Source organism: Pseudorasbora parva, chromosome 5, assembly GCF_024679245.1.
Source record: "Pseudorasbora parva isolate DD20220531a chromosome 5, ASM2467924v1, whole genome shotgun sequence".
Lineage (NCBI taxonomy): Eukaryota > Metazoa > Chordata > Actinopteri > Cypriniformes > Gobionidae > Pseudorasbora > Pseudorasbora parva.
Window position 1 is genome coordinate 27,979,698 of NC_090176.1, and position 18,939 is coordinate 27,998,636.

At 34.9% G+C, this 18,939-nt stretch overlaps 2 protein-coding genes across 2 annotated transcripts in view; one reads left to right on the forward strand and one right to left on the reverse strand.

Moving 5' to 3' along the window:
• Positions 1-452: 452 nt before the first annotated feature.
• mmadhcb (metabolism of cobalamin associated Db) lies at positions 453-9,433 on the forward strand. The gene is made up of 8 exons (XM_067444996.1): positions 453-550; positions 1,304-1,342; positions 1,483-1,621; positions 1,830-2,047; positions 4,668-4,776; positions 5,004-5,134; positions 8,555-8,641; positions 8,724-9,433. The coding sequence occupies exons 2-8, from the start codon at positions 1,334-1,336 to the stop codon at positions 8,916-8,918; spliced, it is 888 nt and encodes a 295-aa protein (XP_067301097.1). The 5' UTR covers positions 453-550; positions 1,304-1,333; the 3' UTR covers positions 8,919-9,433.
• A 5,660-nt stretch (positions 9,434-15,093) lies between these two features.
• lypd6 (LY6/PLAUR domain containing 6) overlaps positions 15,094-18,939 on the reverse strand; it is a 30,460-nt gene continuing 26,614 nt past the window's right edge. Inside the window, exon 5 of the mRNA XM_067444998.1 lies at positions 15,094-16,705. Coding sequence (XP_067301099.1) covers positions 16,532-16,705 — 174 coding nt within the window. The 3' untranslated portion in view covers positions 15,094-16,531. The remainder of the gene's footprint in view (positions 16,706-18,939) is intronic.

Genomic DNA, 18,939 nt, shown 5'->3' on the forward strand with positions numbered 1-18,939 from the left:
TTTTTGTGTGTGAAAATTGCTACACTGTGATCCCTATCTCTGGAAATTAATGGGCCTTAAAAATGAATAAGGAACCAAAATATTTTTTTGGTTCCTTATTATTTTTGAGCGGTCACTGTTGGCATATAATGCAACAAAGATTGCTAAAATAATCAGATTTACCTAATAGATAATAAAAATGAAATAATGATGCTGTCATCTTTACATCCCTTTGAAAGTTGCATTCTGATCACCACTACAAAATATTGAATTACTCAGTATGCACATCCATCACATTTAACATTACGAGCTAGAAAATTAACCGTATGTACGATGATGCCTTTCTTTTACTGTCTATGGATGATGCACGTGAAGGAAGAATGACTGAGTCCAAATAACGATCAAGTAAAATATTTTCTATGTTTTGCGGACATCTAGTGGAGCTGTAAGGAATTCCAGGGACGTTCTTGAGTTTGTCCTTTATACGCTGCCGTTGTTACGTAATCATAAGGTTAAACAAGTCTAGCTGTTAGCAAGCTAACAGCTAACATACATCAGGTACAAAATTCAGGTAAGAACAAACTGATTTGCCTAATTTGAATATCGCTGTTACGCATCTAGAAATAGATTGCCAACAAATACAGAATACAGGATATGTTTCATTATTATTGGAGTGATTATTATTAAATGCAACTTTTCAACATAGTTTAGCCAATGAGGATAATGAGACACGCGTAAAGTTAAATAACAAATGTGTCATTAACAGTTTACTTATATTTAATCTGTTACAATTGGTTGAAGCCCGAACACTTTAGTTTTAGTCAGTAAGTTGTATTCTTTCTTTATAACTGTTAGCTCCTTTATGACCTCTCTGTAAGTTGCACAACAGACAGCCGCTGTTTTATTACATAATACATTGTGCAGATTATTATTGTTTAGTTATCCGTAACAACAGAATATATGGCAACTCACGATGATTTTAACTACATTCTTTGAAGTTTTTCTTGGCTATTCATTTCGTCTGTAAATATAAGACCTTGGACACATTGCTGCCTGCCATCCATGTTTTATCCAGCTCAAAATAATAATATTTGTTTTGTCAGGTACCTAATGAAGAGCACTCTATTTGTGTATAATATTGTCCCATCCTAACAAACCATACATCAATGGAAAGCTTATTTATTCTCTCTCTCTCTCTCTCTCTCTCTCTCTCTCTCTCTCTCTCTCTCTCTCTCTCTCTCTCTCTCTCTCTCTCTCTCTCTCTCTCTCTCTCTCTCAAAAAGTATTGTCATGTGACCATATAATTTTTTTCCTCCACCCACAGGTGAACCGTAAAGAGGAGAAGCCCAACAGGATGACCAGTGTAAGTATTCTACTGTAAACTAGTCTTTGCAAAGTGGATCCAAGTAAATGCAACAAAATCTAACAATATGATTACATGTTTGTTATTGTTCCCCTATGATGTTAATAAGCGCTGTATAACTGCTTGGTGTGTTTTCTCAGGTGCTCTGCAGCAGAGCTCGGCTGGTGACGTACCTGCCAGGGCTTCACATTCTAGTTCATCGTGTTGTGGGAGCCAGAACTTTCTCTGGGGCGTCCGGCTCCGATGAGCCACACTTGAACAACATAACCCCTAACGTTGGTAAATGAGCACATTCCTCTTTAGATACTAAGAGTCAGGTGTCTCTATTAAAAGACAACTTAGTAAATGTCTTTTCAGGTTGACATGATTACAAAATATTTGGCATACAGATTAATAACAACATTTGCTGTTGTATCATTTGTTGGATGTAATATAAGTTTTAAAGGGTATTTTCTAATGGTTTGTGTTGGTTAATTCCTGTGAATAGCACCCAGGACAGTGTGGCCGGATGAGAACATGGGCCCGTTTGGTCCTCAGGATAAGCGCTTCCAGTTGCCGGGCAACGTGGGTTTTGACTGTCATTTGGAGGGTCAAGAGGAGCGGAGGACCACACCTATCCCCAGTGTGGTGCCAGACGTGCTCACTGCTCAGTCCAGCAGTGAGAGGCACAATTTCATCCTGGCCCACTTCATCAACGAGCTTCGTGTATGATGCTTTCAGAAATATTCCCATAATTAATCCCATAATATTGTTATAATGTAAAATACTACGTGATGTTGTAATGTCCTTGATTCTGTAGGGCAGGGATCCTCAAATCTGGCCCACATGCTGCGTCCCAATTCGCCTACTTATACTACATCCTAAAAGTATGTACTCTTGTTGTGAAGAAAAAGTATATACTTTTGAGTGTGTAGCAGAAAAGTATGCAAGCTTCGGGAAATACTACTTCGCCATCTTTAACGGACTCTGTCGCTTAGTTACGAGCATCCTGTCACCGTTTAACTGCCCTGTCAATCATCGTCAGATTCGTCACAGTTAAAATCCTCCACATTCAGTTTAATCTCCTACCGTATCGGAGAGAAATGTAGCCGCTCGTTGATCTGCCATTTGTGGGTCTTTAATGCAGAGACTCTCCTCGTGGTTTTAGTTTAAATATAATGATGCATTTAAAAGTTAATGGCCAAACGATTCATTACAAAAGTTCACAATGCTGCTGCATGTGAAATATAATGTGGACAACACTGAATAAATATATTTTTGTCAGGTTAAATATTGATAGTTGGTCACTAAAACCCCTTTATCTAAACTTCTCCACTCGCACATCTGTCATGTTTGTAGTTTTGTCGACGTAGTTCTAATCGAATCCTCATCCAACTTGCAATGGGTTGTGGGCAATATCAGCTGTTAGAGTGATCTGTACGAACATAAATACTCTTATCTCGCTGAAATCTTGACGGATTTTCAAATGGTTTTGTTTCTTACAAACTTTATTAACATGGCTTCAAACCCGGGTGCTTTAACACGTTGAAATTGCAGCTTTTCGTTTAGATAAACGACTCAATCGTGCAGCTTGTGTATCACAGCTATAACGTGCATGTTATCAAGGCTGAGACCACAATCGAGCTGTTCAATTATATAGGTTTTATTGACACCAATAATGATTTTATGACAACCAATCTTTTGTCTAGTTAAAATAAACTTAGTTTGCATGTTTTGTTTTATTTAATTATTTTATTATAATAGTGATATTCTTATTATAAAAGTATATATTAGTGTATATATATATATATATATATATATATATATATATATATATATATATATATATATATATATATATATATATTAGCAATAGCTAGCTCTGGAAAAAAACATTCAGAGCTGTATATGTGTGTGTTTTATATATATATATATATATATATATATATATATATATATATATATATATATATATATATATATATAATTAATTTATTAATTTCTCATGTTGCCATTCGGTACACAGTTTTAGTAGCCTATATATTGATTTAACATAAATACCTTTTTTATTGCACCTGTCTGTTCTGTTCAATGTTATTTTTAAATTGAAGTCCATGGTTATAATTATTCATAAGTATGTAGTGTCATAACTACATCTCTGACGTTTATAACAAACGAAACCGTTTGGAAATCGGTTGAAAATCGAGCAAGTTATGGTTATTTAAAAGTACATGCACCATTAAAACACACTGTTACGAGTGATGGAGCTGCCTGTGACAAGATGGCCGCCAGTTGCGGATGGCGACCTCCATTGGCCAACAGTGCGCACGAGACATCTAGCCTTTATTATGGATATCTATGGCAGAGCCACTCTCCTGCAGAGTTTAGCTCTAACCCTAATCAAGCACACCTGAACATGCTAATCAATGGGTGCGTCTCAATCAGCTCCCTAGTTTAGTTGTCAGGGCACTGATCAGGGAGTCAGCCCATTGACCTATGTCCTGATCAGTGCTCTGACTAGTGAACTATGGAGCTGATTGAGACACAGGGAATATCTTCATGATCATTAGAAAATCACAGGTGGGTGTGTTTGATCAGGTTCAGAGCTAAACTCTGCAGCGCATTGGCCCTCCAGGGCAAGATTTGAATAACCCTGCTGTAGAGTTTATTTTATATCATTTAAACATTTGGGGTTTGACTTTTCTGCTCACCAAGGCTGCTTGTATTTGATCAAAACACAGTAATTTTTGAGAAATCTTATTACAGTTCAAAATAACTATTTTCTTTTTAAATATATATTATAAAATGTAATTAATTCCTGTGATGCAAAGCTGGATTTTCAGCATCAGTATCACATGATCCTTCAGAAATCATTCTAATATGCTGATTTTCTGCTCAAGAAACATTACTTATTATTGTCAATGCCGAAAACAGTCGTGCTGCTCAATATTTTTGAGGAAACAGTACTTTAAAAAAAAGGTTTCTTTGATGAATAGAATAGCAGAACAACATTTTTTTATTTAGTAATGTAAAGGGTCTTTATTGTCACTTTGGATCAATTTAATGCATCTTTACTGAATAAAAGTATTATTTTCTTTTAAAAAAAGATCTTGATACTAAAAAATTTTTTCTCTCTCTCTCTCTCTCTCTCTCTCTCTCTCTCTCTCTCTCTCTCTCTCTCTCTCTCTCTCTCTCTCTCTCTCTCTCTCTCTCTCTCTATATATATATATTTTTTTTTTTTTATATAGAGAATAAAATTCTGTGTGTGTGTGTGTGTGTGTGTGTGTGTGTGTGTGTGTGTGTATATATGATATTCATGTATGTATATGTTTTTGTTTTGTTTTAGGAAAGTGATAAAACATCTGTAGTGCCGAACATGGATAAAGCAGAGCACTATTTTGATCATTCCGGTGTGGAGTGTGCCATTCAGTCTTGCCCTGAATTGTTAAAGAAAGGTCAGTATACTATTGTAATTGATCAGATTTGGCATGGTTATATTGCAATGTGGCTTTCTGATGAGGTTGTTGACAGTTGGGATGAGCTCGGTTTGAAGGGTGTAATATAGAATATGACCACAAGAGCATAGCATTTCCATATGTACAGATATTTATTCCTCAGTACTCTAGTGTAGCTTTCATGTGTTTAATGTTTATTCATAAACCCTGTTCATCATCATATTCAGATTTTGAGTCCATGTTCCCTGAGGCACCGTCAACTGGCATGATGGTGGTCACTGTGACTCAGAGGACACAGAATGACATGACGGCCTGGACTGAGCAAGTGGACCAGGAAAGAGAAGAGCTGCTGGCTAAAGTGAGTCTATTCTATCTGTCTGTCTGTCTGTCTATCTGTTTCAGTCTGTCTCATCTATCTATACCGTTTACATTACCACCAGTCAAAAGTTTGGGAACACACTGTTTTTAATGTTTTTGAAAGAAGACTCTTATCTTCATCAAACCTGCATTTATTTGATCAAAAATACAGAAAACAACTGTAATATTGTGAAATCTTACAATTAAAAATAATGGTTTTCTATTTTAATATACTTTAAAATGATTTATTTCTGCAATGTCTCCAGTCTACAGTGTCACACAATCCTTTAGAAATCATTCTAATATGCTGATTTGCTACTCAGTTATTATCAGTGTTGGTAACTGTTGTGCTATAAATATTTTAGGTTTTTTTAGGATTTATTGATGAATAAAAAGTAAAAAAAAACACATTTATTCAAAATAAAAAAGCTTTTTCAACAATATAAAAAAAGTGAATCACTTTGGATCAATTTATCACATCCTTGCTGAATAAAAGTGCTAATTTCTTTCAAAAATGAAAGAAAAAACATTCTGACCCCAAACTTTAGAACAGTAGTGTATATTGTTAGGAAAAGATTTATATTTAAATATATATATATATATATTTTTTTAACTTTTTTTAAAAAACTTTTTATTCATCAAAGAATCCTGAAAAAATTATCACAGGTTATAAAAAAAAGAAGCACAACTGTTTTCAATAATCAACATTATTAAAATTATGGAGTAATGGCTGATAAAAATTCCGCTTAGCATCACAGAATTAAATTATATTTTAAAGTATATTAAAATAGTAATGTTTCCAAACTGTTGACTGAGACAGACACACACACACATTAAGTTATGTTTATTATAATAATAATATAATATTAACAGTAAAAATGTATATAAGAAATATTTATATATAGTATTATAATACATATTAATATTATAACATTTACCTTATATATAATATTAATATTATATAATTACTGTACACACTGTGCCTGACTTTACTTGCTGACTCAGCTGATGTCACTTTGTATCACAGCAGCTTATAATTCAGTTATCTAGGGCTGGACAATAATTCAATATCAATATATATCGCGATATAATTTTTTTCAATAACGGTGATATGATTTTTAAACACATTTCCGATATTTCGATATGACTGACGTTCAGGGCGCATGCCATCAGAAAGAGCAGAACACGATTGGCTTCTTGCGTGATGACGTAGGCCTACACCACGGACACGCAGCCAGTGCTCAGCAGTAGTAGGCTGATAGATCCAACGCGGCACGTTTTAGCTACAAAGAGAGTTTCCCTGACCGCAACACAAATGTGACTGAACGAGCTTCCACAAGTAAGGAGAAATAAATAGTTGATAAGAGAAGAAAGACTAACTTTCTTTAGTGGCGTGGAAGTGGTTCGTCTATCTAAAGCACGTATTCGCACGGGATTAGTATTATCTAGGGACCTCTGTGATTTAGAAATGACTCCTCCACATCTGAGTTTTGCGTGGCGCATTCGCATGGGATAAGCAAAGCCTGTGATTTTACTCGAATTTACTGACTTCTCCCGGATATCATGTCAAGTCTTCGTTATAGATAGGTGTATGAAATCATAAACAGGTATCGATATCGTTTTGATTATTTAACAGTAGCCTAATAAATAAATATAATTTCGTTCAGTCGGCAGGAATCAGATTTCATTTATCACGAGGAGAAGCTGACAATATACGGCGGAAGATTCAGTTTCAAAACTAAATGTAAAAGCGCCTATTTAAACAAGATTGTCATTGTACTGTTCTGTTATGTTTTTCATTAAGAACAGTGTTGATGTTAATGTTAAACACACCATTCAATCAGATTACTCTCAAATTGATACTCATTCTAAAGTGAAAGTATAATCCGTGTGGGCACGGCTGCACGGGAATTAACGGTGCGCATTATGAATGCAGACTTTATTCTTCGTGAAAGATAAAGATAGAAATGCTCACAGGAAGAAAAAAAGCTTGCAAAAAGTATATACAATCCGCCTAATCCTGGCCAAATCACAGATGTCGATTCGCACGGGACTAATGTTATCACAGGACCTCGGTGTTCGGCGAAATATGGTAGGTAGGCTAATTTGCGGGGGAGTTTTTACTTTACAAAGTAGAGACATGGCTGATTCGCACGGGATTAAGATCACAGACATTCTCTGCAATTATTACAAATCACCAGAGGTACCCAGATAATACGAATCCCGTGCGAATGGGGCTGATATTAAACTTCAGGTTTCAGTGTGCTGCAAAATGTGCCGGAGAGGTGCCGACTAGGGGTGTAACAGTACATCGACATAGATGCATCAATCTAATGTCTAACAATACGATGCCAAGCGTTAAAAATAATCCATGTAGACTATTTATGTAAGAGGCAAGTGGCACATTTGTTTTAATACTTTCCACATTTGCACACAATGTCATGTATTAACACCAATGCATTTATTCTCGTTTAAATTACCTTTCAAAGCTTGTGAAAGACGGTCAGACATGGCTTCACGAAAATGTATCATTTGCTCCCGTTAAAGCCTTGCAAAAAGCAGCGTGCACTCATCTCAAACAGAGCACAAATAGGCCACTGAATTGAGTCTTCTTTTATTTATTTTGTGTGCATCAGTAGATAAAGGAGAATATAGCGCTATGAATCCTTCTTCACTGAAATTTAAAACTTAAAAGAAAATGCTCAATAAACTGCGTCTGCGAATTAAGTGAGAGTCTTATGTTTATTTGAAGGTGATTTCACATTTCTTGTTCGTATAAAGGCTAAATACAAATAAAAGGTGAACATTAACTTATTTGTACCGTTTTTATTTCTAAAATATTATATAGTTTTATAGGAGGAGGTTTCATAGACTTGGCAAATTCATTTTTCAGAAGTTTGTAGGTACAGACATCCTTTGTGGCAGTTCTTGTTAGTTTTTCTAAAGCTTTTATATAGTTCATATCGATATCGAAATTATATCGTATCGACCAAAATTAAGAAATATATTGTGATATAAATTTTGGCCATTTCGTCCAGCCCTACAGTTATCATATTTTAGCCCCTCTCTATGGCTTTGCATTGTCCTTGAGCAAAGTTATGTGGCTTTAGTACAAAAATAAAAAATCCTTCAGAACGTGTGTGTGAGAGGGAGAGCTTTGGCAGTCAGTGTTATTTACTGTTATTGTCTGTTTCACATCACTGTGAAGTTCCTGTCTAATTGGTGTGTGGGGCCATGCTGTAGGAATGCTGCTGGGACTCTATTATTCTCATGCTGTTGTTTGTTTGTGAGCAGCTTTATTCAAATTAAAGATTTATAACTGAATGTGTGCCAAAACAATTGAAGCTAAACTGAACTGAAGCTCCATGGTTAAGGCCATTCATTAGAGTTGCATCAATGTTGATAATTGTGTTGTATGCAGTTTATTGCAGGTGCCACTGAGATATGTCACGCTCTCCAAACAGAAGGATTCTGGGCCGATTTCATAGACCCGTCATCTGGACTTGCAGTAAGTCGTATAAACGTATAAAGAACCTTTGAAACAATCCTTAAGCTGCTGATTAACTTTTCTTAATCTCCTCTGTTCTCAGTTCTTCGGTTCGTACACAAACAACACGCTCTTTGAAACAGATGAAAGGTATCGGCATTTAGGTTTTCAGATTGAAGACCTGGGCTGTTGTAAAGTGATTCGGCATGTAATGTGGGGGACGCACGCTTTTGTGGGCACACTTTTCACCACAGCTCCACTCAACAGCCAGATCATGAAGAAGCTACAAGGGGATTAAAGTGAATTAGTTAAAGATGCTATGTGTGTCGCCATGTGAACACTATTAATATCAAAACCAAACCTCACATCTAAGCTGATAAACACAATCAAAAACACTTACATCTCTTAAAGCACTTAATGAAGTTACCCAAGGACTGCTGTTGGAAATGTCTATTTATTTTTGTAGAACACAATTCTTTTAGGTATGACTTTTTGTTTTGGGTTTGTGTTGTACATTGGAAGTTCTGTGTCATATGTCCAACATATTCACTTTCTTTTTCTGTGATGCCTTTCTTTTTCTACAGTCCTCAAAGGAACTGAAATGTGACAGGTGTAGAGCTGAAATGGTTTCTGCACCATTACTCAATCTGAATCTGTTTTTGGTCATTGTAAATTTGAAGTTGGTGCTTAATTTTCTGTCTATAAATGAAAGAAAAAGGTTTTGGTAGTGATCATGAGTTTAATCCGTTTAATTCAGTATTGTCAGATTTAGTCAGCTCCATGACAGGCACAATAAATAATAAATAAGGAGTATCACTGGCTGTAATCTTGGCATATATTTTGTGTTATTTTGATGCCTTTTTAGTAAATGGGCTTTGCAAATGTAACTACAGTTAGACTGATAATTTGTATGAATGTACCAATAATCATATTTTTTTAACATGATGAAATATTGGTTCTTTAATATCAAGTGGTTTTCATAAATGACTTAGTTTGGGGAGACTCTTAACACCCAGTAACACCACTATATGACTGTGTATTAAGTTGAAAACAATTGTGTTCAGAGGACATGTAGTTAATATATTAATGTATTATATGCATAAATTGGTCAACTTTTTTGTAACAGCTAATCATTCTCAGATAAACAACTGGTATTTTGAGCTTATTCCTAAGGCAAGGCAAGTTTATTTGATCACATTTCATTCACAATGGCAATTCAAAGTGTATACTTAAAAAGTGTAAACATAAATACACTACTGTTCAAAAATGCCAAATTTAGGGTCAATAAGATTACATTTTTTGCTTACCAAGGCTTTATTTGATTTGATAAAAAATACAGTAAAAACTATATATATATATATATATATATAGTTTTTACTGTATTTTTTATCAAATCAAATAAAGCCTCGGTAAGCAAAAAAAAAAAAAAAATATATATATATATATATATATTTATATATATATATATATATATATATATATATATATATATACAATTTAAAATGTTCTCTATTGAAATACTTTTAAAATGTAAGTTACTCCTGTAATGCAAAGGCAAAGCTCAAATTTCAGCATCATTACTCCAATTTTCAGTGTCACATGATCCTTCAGAAATCATTCTAATATGGTAGTTTGGTGTTTAATCATTTTTTTATTATAAATGTTGAAAATGTTGTGCCGTATGGGCTCAAAATTTTGGAATTTCAAAATGCTAAGATGAGGAATTTTAATGCATCCTTGCAGAATAAAAGTACAAAAAAAATGCATACTGACCCCGAACTTTTGAACTGTATAATGTGCCATGTAAATATACGTATATATGTAGATGTTAACTATTGATAATTTATTTGTATTAAAATAAAAATTTTTTTTTTTTTTTTTTTTTTTGCCTGTCTGGATTTCAGCCGGTCTCCACCTAAATGGTAAACGTTTTGGTCTTATTAGATGGAAGCAGCTGCTGTGGTCAGTGTCTCAAAAGGGTATCATTATAATTCATCCAGAAGCACAACAGATGGACTATAATCATTCTTCTTTAAACTCTGACACCATACCATTATTTAGACACTTCATCAGCGCACGTGTGTTTAAATCGTGGCACTTGCAGTAGCTGATCAGTCCTTGATGTAAAGTCACACTAAAGTTCTGTAAAAGCAGAGGCGGACAGAGTACACCGCTTCATTACTTGAGAAAAAGTACAGAATCCCCCTTGCTAAATTTTACTCAAGTAGGCTACAAGTAAAAGTACCTCACTCACTCAGGGTTGGCACATTCCAGGATGCAGCTGCTGCATCCATCCATGGTTTCGTCTCATCTGACCATGGAGTTGCGATGGCAGAAAGCTAAAGGTGATTGCTGATAGGCTGCACAATCCAATCATGTTTGAGAGGAACACAACAAATTGAGGGTTTCCAAGATTGTTCTTTTTTCCTCCTTTTTTTGGTTAGAAGTAGGCTAGTAACGGGTAGGCCTACGGTTAGGGCCTATGGTTAGAAATGTATACCAAAAGAGGCCTACAATATTTTTTGTTTGACAGATTAGCACTTAAAATAGTGTGTATAACTTTACACCTGACAAACAATGTTGTTAAATCTGTTTTTTGAACGTTTACGGTTGAAATAATACTTGACGTCATGTGCGTTCTGTTCTAGCCAATGTGGTCTAGATCTAAGTCGCGTAGTGTTTCTTTACAAAGTGATTTCGCCACTAGGTATTTTTAATCGATCAGTGAAACGGGAATCATTTGGACAACATTGTTATCCGTAAAGGAAAAACGTTTCCGTTTTTAGTTCTTTGCTGTCATAAATGTAGAATAGCCTATCCTTAATATCCCAAATAATTAGGCCTATGTTTTTTTGTGTGTGGCAGGATTATGAAATAGGCTATGTATTTATAAACTTGTGGGGAAATAATTCAAATCACATAAAAATTACAGAATCATACATTTTTAATTGGGGTTAGATATCTAGGTCAGACAGCCATCTTGTTGCTTTTCATGAGAAATTAATTATTCAAACAAACCCCGCCCTCTCAGTCCCACATACTCTTAAGATTTTTTTCTTAAGATATTGACCTGTTAGATATTGAAGATAAATCATAGTTTGTTTAGATGGTATCAATTGGTAAATAAATGCCAAATGCCAAATCTCTCTCTCTCTCTCTCTCTCTCTCTCTCTCTCTCTCTCTCTCTCTCTCTCTCTCTCTCTCTCTCTCTCTCTCTCTCTCTCTCTCTCTCTCTCTCTCTCTCTCTCTCTCTCTCTCTCTCTCTCTCTCTCTCTCTCTCTCTCTCTCTCTCTCTCTCTCTCTCTCTCTCTCTCTCTCTCTCTCTCAATTCAATTCAGCTTTATTGGCATGACTGTCTGATAGTACAATGTTGCCAAAGCATTAAACATGTAACAAGTTATACAGGTACAGATATCTAAATACAAAATATAATTAAAGAAGAAGAAAAAAACATATACATTGCTATATTGTAAATATATTATGACATAACTCAATCGGTTGTAAAAAAAATCTCTCTCCTGTCTCCTGTTAGTATAGTGACAGCCATCGACAGGTCTGCAGAGGAAAGGAAAACCTGGTGTCAGAGGTCTGTTCTGACAATGGAACGTTCCCACACGTTATCTGCCAACACTTTCCTGTTTTTTAGAAACCAGTTAAGATTTACATTGGCTCAGACAAGCGGAGAACTAAACCATCGTGCGTTCTGTTTATGATTTTTCTCTGCACTGGCCAAATAATGGAAGGTGTTTTACAGAGAACAGAATCTCTGGCTGTCATTTACTTTACAAGTTGACCAAATAGGAAACCCTTTAGATTTGTGTTTTTAACTTCTGTTGTGATGATGCCATGTTTCTTTTTGTGTTGCCAGGATCAAGTTTTGTTGACTGCTGCAAAAGCTCACAGTCTGTGTATTTGGACTCATGGTGATCATGAACCGAACAGCAGCTGGTGCAATGCTGGACATAATGTGATCTGTGTACTTGTTCATTCAGCTCTGTGTGTTCTGACTGGTAATCCTTTTAGAGCTTCTCTGCTGGAATTTCATTGAATTAGACTCAGAGTTTAGTGATCAATTAGAAAACTCAGACAGAATGAGTGAGAGCTATAGACGCACATAAGAACCGGATCTTCAGAAACAACTCATTTGGCTCAGAAGACAGATGATGTTGGATGTCTCATATGCTAAAGCAATTTTCCAGTAATTATTATTTCAATATTCTTTAACATGTAGTAATAATAAAAGTAACAAGCTGTTTTTCTGTCTGCATTGCTGTTCAAATTCAGGTTTTGTTTCACTGTAGTTATTTCAGTACATCAGACACTATTTTTAGGATTGGCCATATTTTGGTATACTTTCCCCTGCAGGATCTGCCATCATCGTTTAATTCAGTCATCACAGCGCTGAAGCTATGATCGTGCACTTTTCTCAGTCCAGTCCTTCCTCAAGTCTTCCCATCACACTGCAGCAGACTTCCAGTCTGTCCCGTGTGATTTTCCCACTGTCTCCGTCTTCCTCTGAAGTCAGTTTTCACACTTACATCACTATCTGTTGTTGTCTCCACCCTGTCCTGAAAACTGATAGTGTAACCACACACTAAAAAACAGTTAAATACATCAAAATATGTTGAAATCTACATTTAACTAACAATAATTATTGTTTCGAGCAGAAGTACTCTATACAATAATCAAAGTTCTGTAAAACAATAAATAATTTACATTTAAAACATAAGAAACTAATTATAGAAATATTTTCATGTCCGTATGTGCTCAGATTTCATGACAATTTCTTCTAAAATAAAAAAATTAGAATAAATTGTTTTTCTGCCAACAATTTAATATTTTGTGCAATATTAAACCTTTATTAAACTTTTTTTTTATAAATGGCTCAGTCATGCTGAACGCATTCTCCTGGCATTTCCCCACAGTAAAGAATGGCTGCGTTTGCTTCCATTGCTGCTCAATCTATCCCAAAGCTCCTCGGCAGAGTAATTAAAATCTCAGCATGGCCGTACTGAACAGGATATGCTGCCATGCCTTCCAACAATGAGGGTCATTCTTTGGACTCCAGACCAGGTACCTGAAACCCAGCCTTCAACAGCTCTTGATCATTAAAAACATGTTCCTGCTCATCTGGAAAGTCAGCTCGAGAACGGAAATTTGACTTTGTATCGGCAGGGAATGAGCCGAGAAACTGGATTACTAAAGCAAGAAGATGAAGGGAGCTTTGTTTTTGACTTGGAAACTTCTTTGAATGTTTTTTCAAAATGTATATTTGTTTCATTGTTTTTTTCTAATTTGTATTATTCCTTTATTTGAGACCCTTCAGCTATGTTGTAGTTTGTCCAACCACCTTCTCTTACGAAGTCATAGGACATTTATTTTTCTACTGTCACAACAGGCGATGACTGAACAAAGCCGTCTTCCTTTTTAACCTGTAGTCCATTTGTTAAACAACAAGTGACCAAAGGGTCACTGGGTGTTCCCCTTTGACCTCTCCATTGGGCTTAATGGGAGTTTTGTTTCCCCTTTGCCGCATTTCACAGAGCCACAACTACACCATAAATCTGAAGACCCATAAAATAAGATCTAAACCTGTCTAGATCAATTAAGCTGAAAGTTGAGTGATATGAACCATTGGAACTAGTTAATGCAACAAATATGTCAACTCTAACTGAGGCACTTTTGTACTCTAAGGTACAATTGGCCCTTAAAAAGCAAAAAAAGTTCAAAAGATTTTTATGTTTTAGGCATAACATAAATACAATGTGAAAGATTTATTCTTAAAAATTATTAACTAACTTAAAAATTAACTATACTTTAAAAAAGAAGAACATTTTTACTTCTCAGGAATATTCTGATATTATTACTGGAAACCAAGACAAAAGGTAGCACTTTAGTATGGGGAACATATATTCACCTATGACTTTTGCCTCAAACTCCTAATGTACTGCTTTTTAATAGTTAGTAAGGGGGGTTTTGTAGCATTTAACTTTAGGTGTAAAATTAAGGGATGTAGAATAAGGCATTACTATATGCTTTATAAGTACTAATAAACAGCCAATATCTTATGTTAATAAGCAACTAACAGTGAGAATTGAACCCTAAAATAAAGTTTTACCTGACAAAATACTTAAGTGACTGGATTTTTAAGGATTTTTGCAGTATGCACACCTGCATCATCCTGATTAGTTTAACATTGTTAGCAGTTATACATTTAAAATGGTTGACCATAGGCATGAAATTATAAAGGGAAAATGTGCCAGATTTGGAACGTTTAACTGTGCCTCTTTGAGTGGAAAATCAACAGCAAGGCTTGAGTGGAAATTGGAACAAACCAAAAATATCTTTTGTTTGTGAATAGCCAAGCCCCTTTTGAAGAGAACATTCACAAACTCATTTTGTTGAATTATGATGTATGCAATTTAGCCAAAGCAACCTTCATTTTTTTTAGAATATTGTTTTTATTACCAGTAAACAAAACATCAGTAAACATTCTGATTTGAATTTAATACATTACAACACAAGAGACCACAGAGGTGTTACCAATTTACTCCAAAGGTGTGATTTTAAAAACATATCCAGAATTATGTACACAAGAATATATAACAAGTGTAGAAAAAAATATCTACATTTATAACAAGCCTTGGCACACGATGGCATGCAGAATTCACAATTTTGTAAGTATAAAAAGTTCATGCAACCTTATTACAAATCTGTATTTTTGTAGTTAAAATTAGATTAAAAACCAATGAAAGGCATATTTATGTACATACACAATGTTATAAATCTGAGCTGAGGAGAGCTGATTTATATCAGCACATTCAGTTGTTTAATGCATATGACCTTCAGATAGTTTGGATGGGTCAACTCAGGTTAAAGGCGTTTTGTGCATCACTAAACTAGCACTAACTGCTCCATTATTACCTGAGTAAAGGTTCTTAGCCCTTCTGTGATCACCAAGCCCTTTATATTGTACTGAAGTGAACAAACTGATTTCAGAGAATGTTACAATTCTTTTCATAGCTCGACAAAAGATGGAGAAGAAACGTGAAATAGCTTCATTTACAGCCGAAACAGACAAATCATAAAGCCTGGAAAAAAAGATAACACTGTTGCCGCAGACTCAACACTTTTAGCTGATTGCACAGTCAGCCAGGAATGATTAGGAAATATTACAATACACAACAATGGACTGACGAGTGTATATATATAATAATAATAATAATAATAATAATAATAATAATAATAATAATAATAAAGCCTTTCACTTTAGGCCATATGGACGTTCAATGCTAGTTGCTACGCTTTCACATGACAATCTGTACACAAGTGCTTTAGGAATACATTATGACACACATACACAGTGCAAAACTAAAACTGAATGTTCTTTTTATAGGACTGACGAAGTTCTTTCTATGTTGCTGGATGACTTGTTGAACTTGTTTCCTATAGGTTCCAAGCCCTTTTCCATGATGACAAAAAATATGCTAACAATGATGAAAGAGGGGTGGATGGAAAATTCATGACCCCTAAAGTTATGCTCATATCATACGTACAGTCAACAACACAGTTCAGCATCCTACAAAAATGGATACAAAAATAAATATATCTATACAAACGTATAAAACACAACTCACATTAATTCAAGACAAAAAAATGTGCAGGTTTGTGTCAGTTTTGCCATAAATATCCCCTTCCCATGTACATCATGAAACTATTAGTCCACTCAGTTTGAGGGAAACCACTCAATATTTTTTTCATAGATGATATTAGTATAGGATTCATAAAAATGATTCATAGGAAAGAAAAAGTCCAACAACTAACACTTCATTTTGAGGAAGGTAAAGCCCACAGCTTACTGGCACAAGTCAATGGTTTTCTAAATTATTGCTATAAAGGTTCATTCCACTCTTAGTTAATACTGTGGAGCATCAGGCCAATGAGACAGACAGAAAGCAGCAGTGTGGGACTCTGTGCTGGTTGCATGCTCTTATTAATGGGAGACGTGGTGGCAAATATGGCATCAGTCTCGTTTCGTGGAAGGGGCATGTTACAGATGTTCCCCTCGCAACAGGCTGTACATTCCTGCATAGAGAAAACCAAACAATAAACAGAGTTAAATAAAAAAGAGAGATTTACACTTTCTTAAGTAATGCCAGTGCTTGAATCTTGCTCATGCGAACACCGTCGGCCAATACAGAGCCGCCGTTCTGATGTAGAACACGGAAGCTTTACACTGTGTTTACAACGCCAACAGCGCAAGAGACTGACACGGAAGAGAAGAAATTGTAGAATAAAGTCGTTTTTTTTGTTTGTTTTTTGCGCACAAAAACTCTTCTTGTCACTTCATAACATTAAGATTGAACCACTGGAGTCACATGGACTATTTTAACAATGTCTTTACTATCTTTCTGGACCTTGAAAGTGCTAATAATGTTGCAGGCAGGGGTCGGAAAGCTCTCGGTTTCATCAAAAATATCTTAATTTGTGATCAGAAGATGAACGAAGGTCGAAGGAGGGTGAGGAATTAATTACATTATTTTTATTTTTTGGGTGAACTAACCCTTCTACTAATTCCACAACTTAGCGTTTTACAAAATTAAGGAGACAAATTAGTACAATGTGGCCACTAATTTTAACTAAAATATGGCCTCACATTAAAGGGTTAGTTCACCCAAAAATTAAAATTAGCCCATGATTTACTCACCCTCAAGTCATGGGGTTTATATGACATTCTTCTTTCAGACAAATAAAAGTTGAGTTATATTAAAAACATCCTGGATCCAAGCTTTAAAATGGCGGGGATTGTTGTTCTGTTTTTGAAGTCCAAAAATGCATCTGTCCGTCAAATAATGTGCTTCACATGGGTCAAGGAGGTTAATAAATGCCTTTGGAAGAGAATTGATGCATTTGTGTAAGAAAAATATCCATATTAAAACTTTATTAAGTAAAGTTTTAGTTGATCGCCTTCCATATTAAGTTTATACAAAAAGCGTTGAAAATGCCGCTGCAGTTTAAAGGCTTATTTGACCAGGGTCAGACGTTGCGTACGCATCTTGAACTCCAAAAAGGCACTTTCAACACTTTTCCACATATGGCAATCAGCCAGAACTTTAATTCAGAAAGTTTTACATTTGGATATTTGTCTTACACAAACGCATTGATTTGCTTCCAAAGGCATTTATTAACCTCCCTGAGCCATGTGAAGCACATTATTTGACGGACAGATGCATTTTTATGGACTTCAAAAACAGAACAACAATCCCTGCCATTTTAAAGCTTGGATTAGCCAGGGCTTTTTTACAGTTTTTTTTTTTTCAATTGCTAACAAGCGCTTAGCTATACTTCAGATGATTTTTCTAAACTCTTAACACAGACTCACACCTACAAAACACAAATGGCCAAATGGATAATTTTCTTCTCAAAAGCACATTTTGTTAAATATACACTAACTCTTCATTTCAAAATAGAACACATCTTTCTCTGCACACACTAACTTTACCAAAACACTGGAATTCTGACTCAAAATGAAATGATTCTGTCAAAGAATAACACTTCTTTTCACTTCACACTGTAAAAAGTAATAAGTTGACTTTACTTGGAAAAGCTGTGGAAACTGATTGCCTCAAAATTTTCAAGCAAATTAGGTCATCATTTTTGACTTGATAATACTTACTACTACTTTGTAGAGTTATCTTGTGTATTTGTAGAGGTAACTCAATTTCAAAAGTTCAGCCAACTTACATATATAAGTTGGAGTTTGTAAGCAGAACTCAAACAAAATAGTTATTTTAACTAGTTCTTTTAATGTCTGCTTGTTCATTTTACTAGAAGAATGTGTGGAAACTGATTGCCTTAAAATTCTCAAGTAAGCTGAACTTAACACTCAGTTAAGTAAGCTTAATTGCATCAAGTTGATCTTACTTAAACCCTTCAAGTTGACATAATTCTATCTGTGAGCTGAGGAAGTGTACTCCCAGAATGCATTGCAGCATGAATAAATTAATCACAGGGCAATCGTAACTCTGTTTTATTATTTTTGGCTTTATTTTACCATTTAATTTGCTGTCTTTTGTCAGTATAACCCCAATAATGACAGCAAATGAACTTGTAATGGACTTATTAAGTGTAAAAAAAAAAAAATGTTACCATTGTTGTGTTTTGCACGCTGAATGTTGAAGTCTGTGTATGATTGTTGGATATTGGAAATTGTTGGATATTGTCACAAATATAGAGGCATTATATCAACACAATTAAAAATTTGTCAGAAGTGTTAGCAATAAAATGTTAAAATATCATTAATTGGTATCACATATATA

Bases quoted from the DNA above. Each gene is read 5' to 3' on its own strand.
- mmadhcb (XM_067444996.1), top strand. The intron at 1,622-1,829 runs GTAAATGAGCAC...TCCTGTGAATAG, and splicing joins CAACATAACCCCTAACGTTG to CACCCAGGACAGTGTGGCCG. The intron at 5,135-8,554 runs GTGAGTCTATTC...TGTTGTATGCAG, and splicing joins GAGAAGAGCTGCTGGCTAAA to TTTATTGCAGGTGCCACTGA.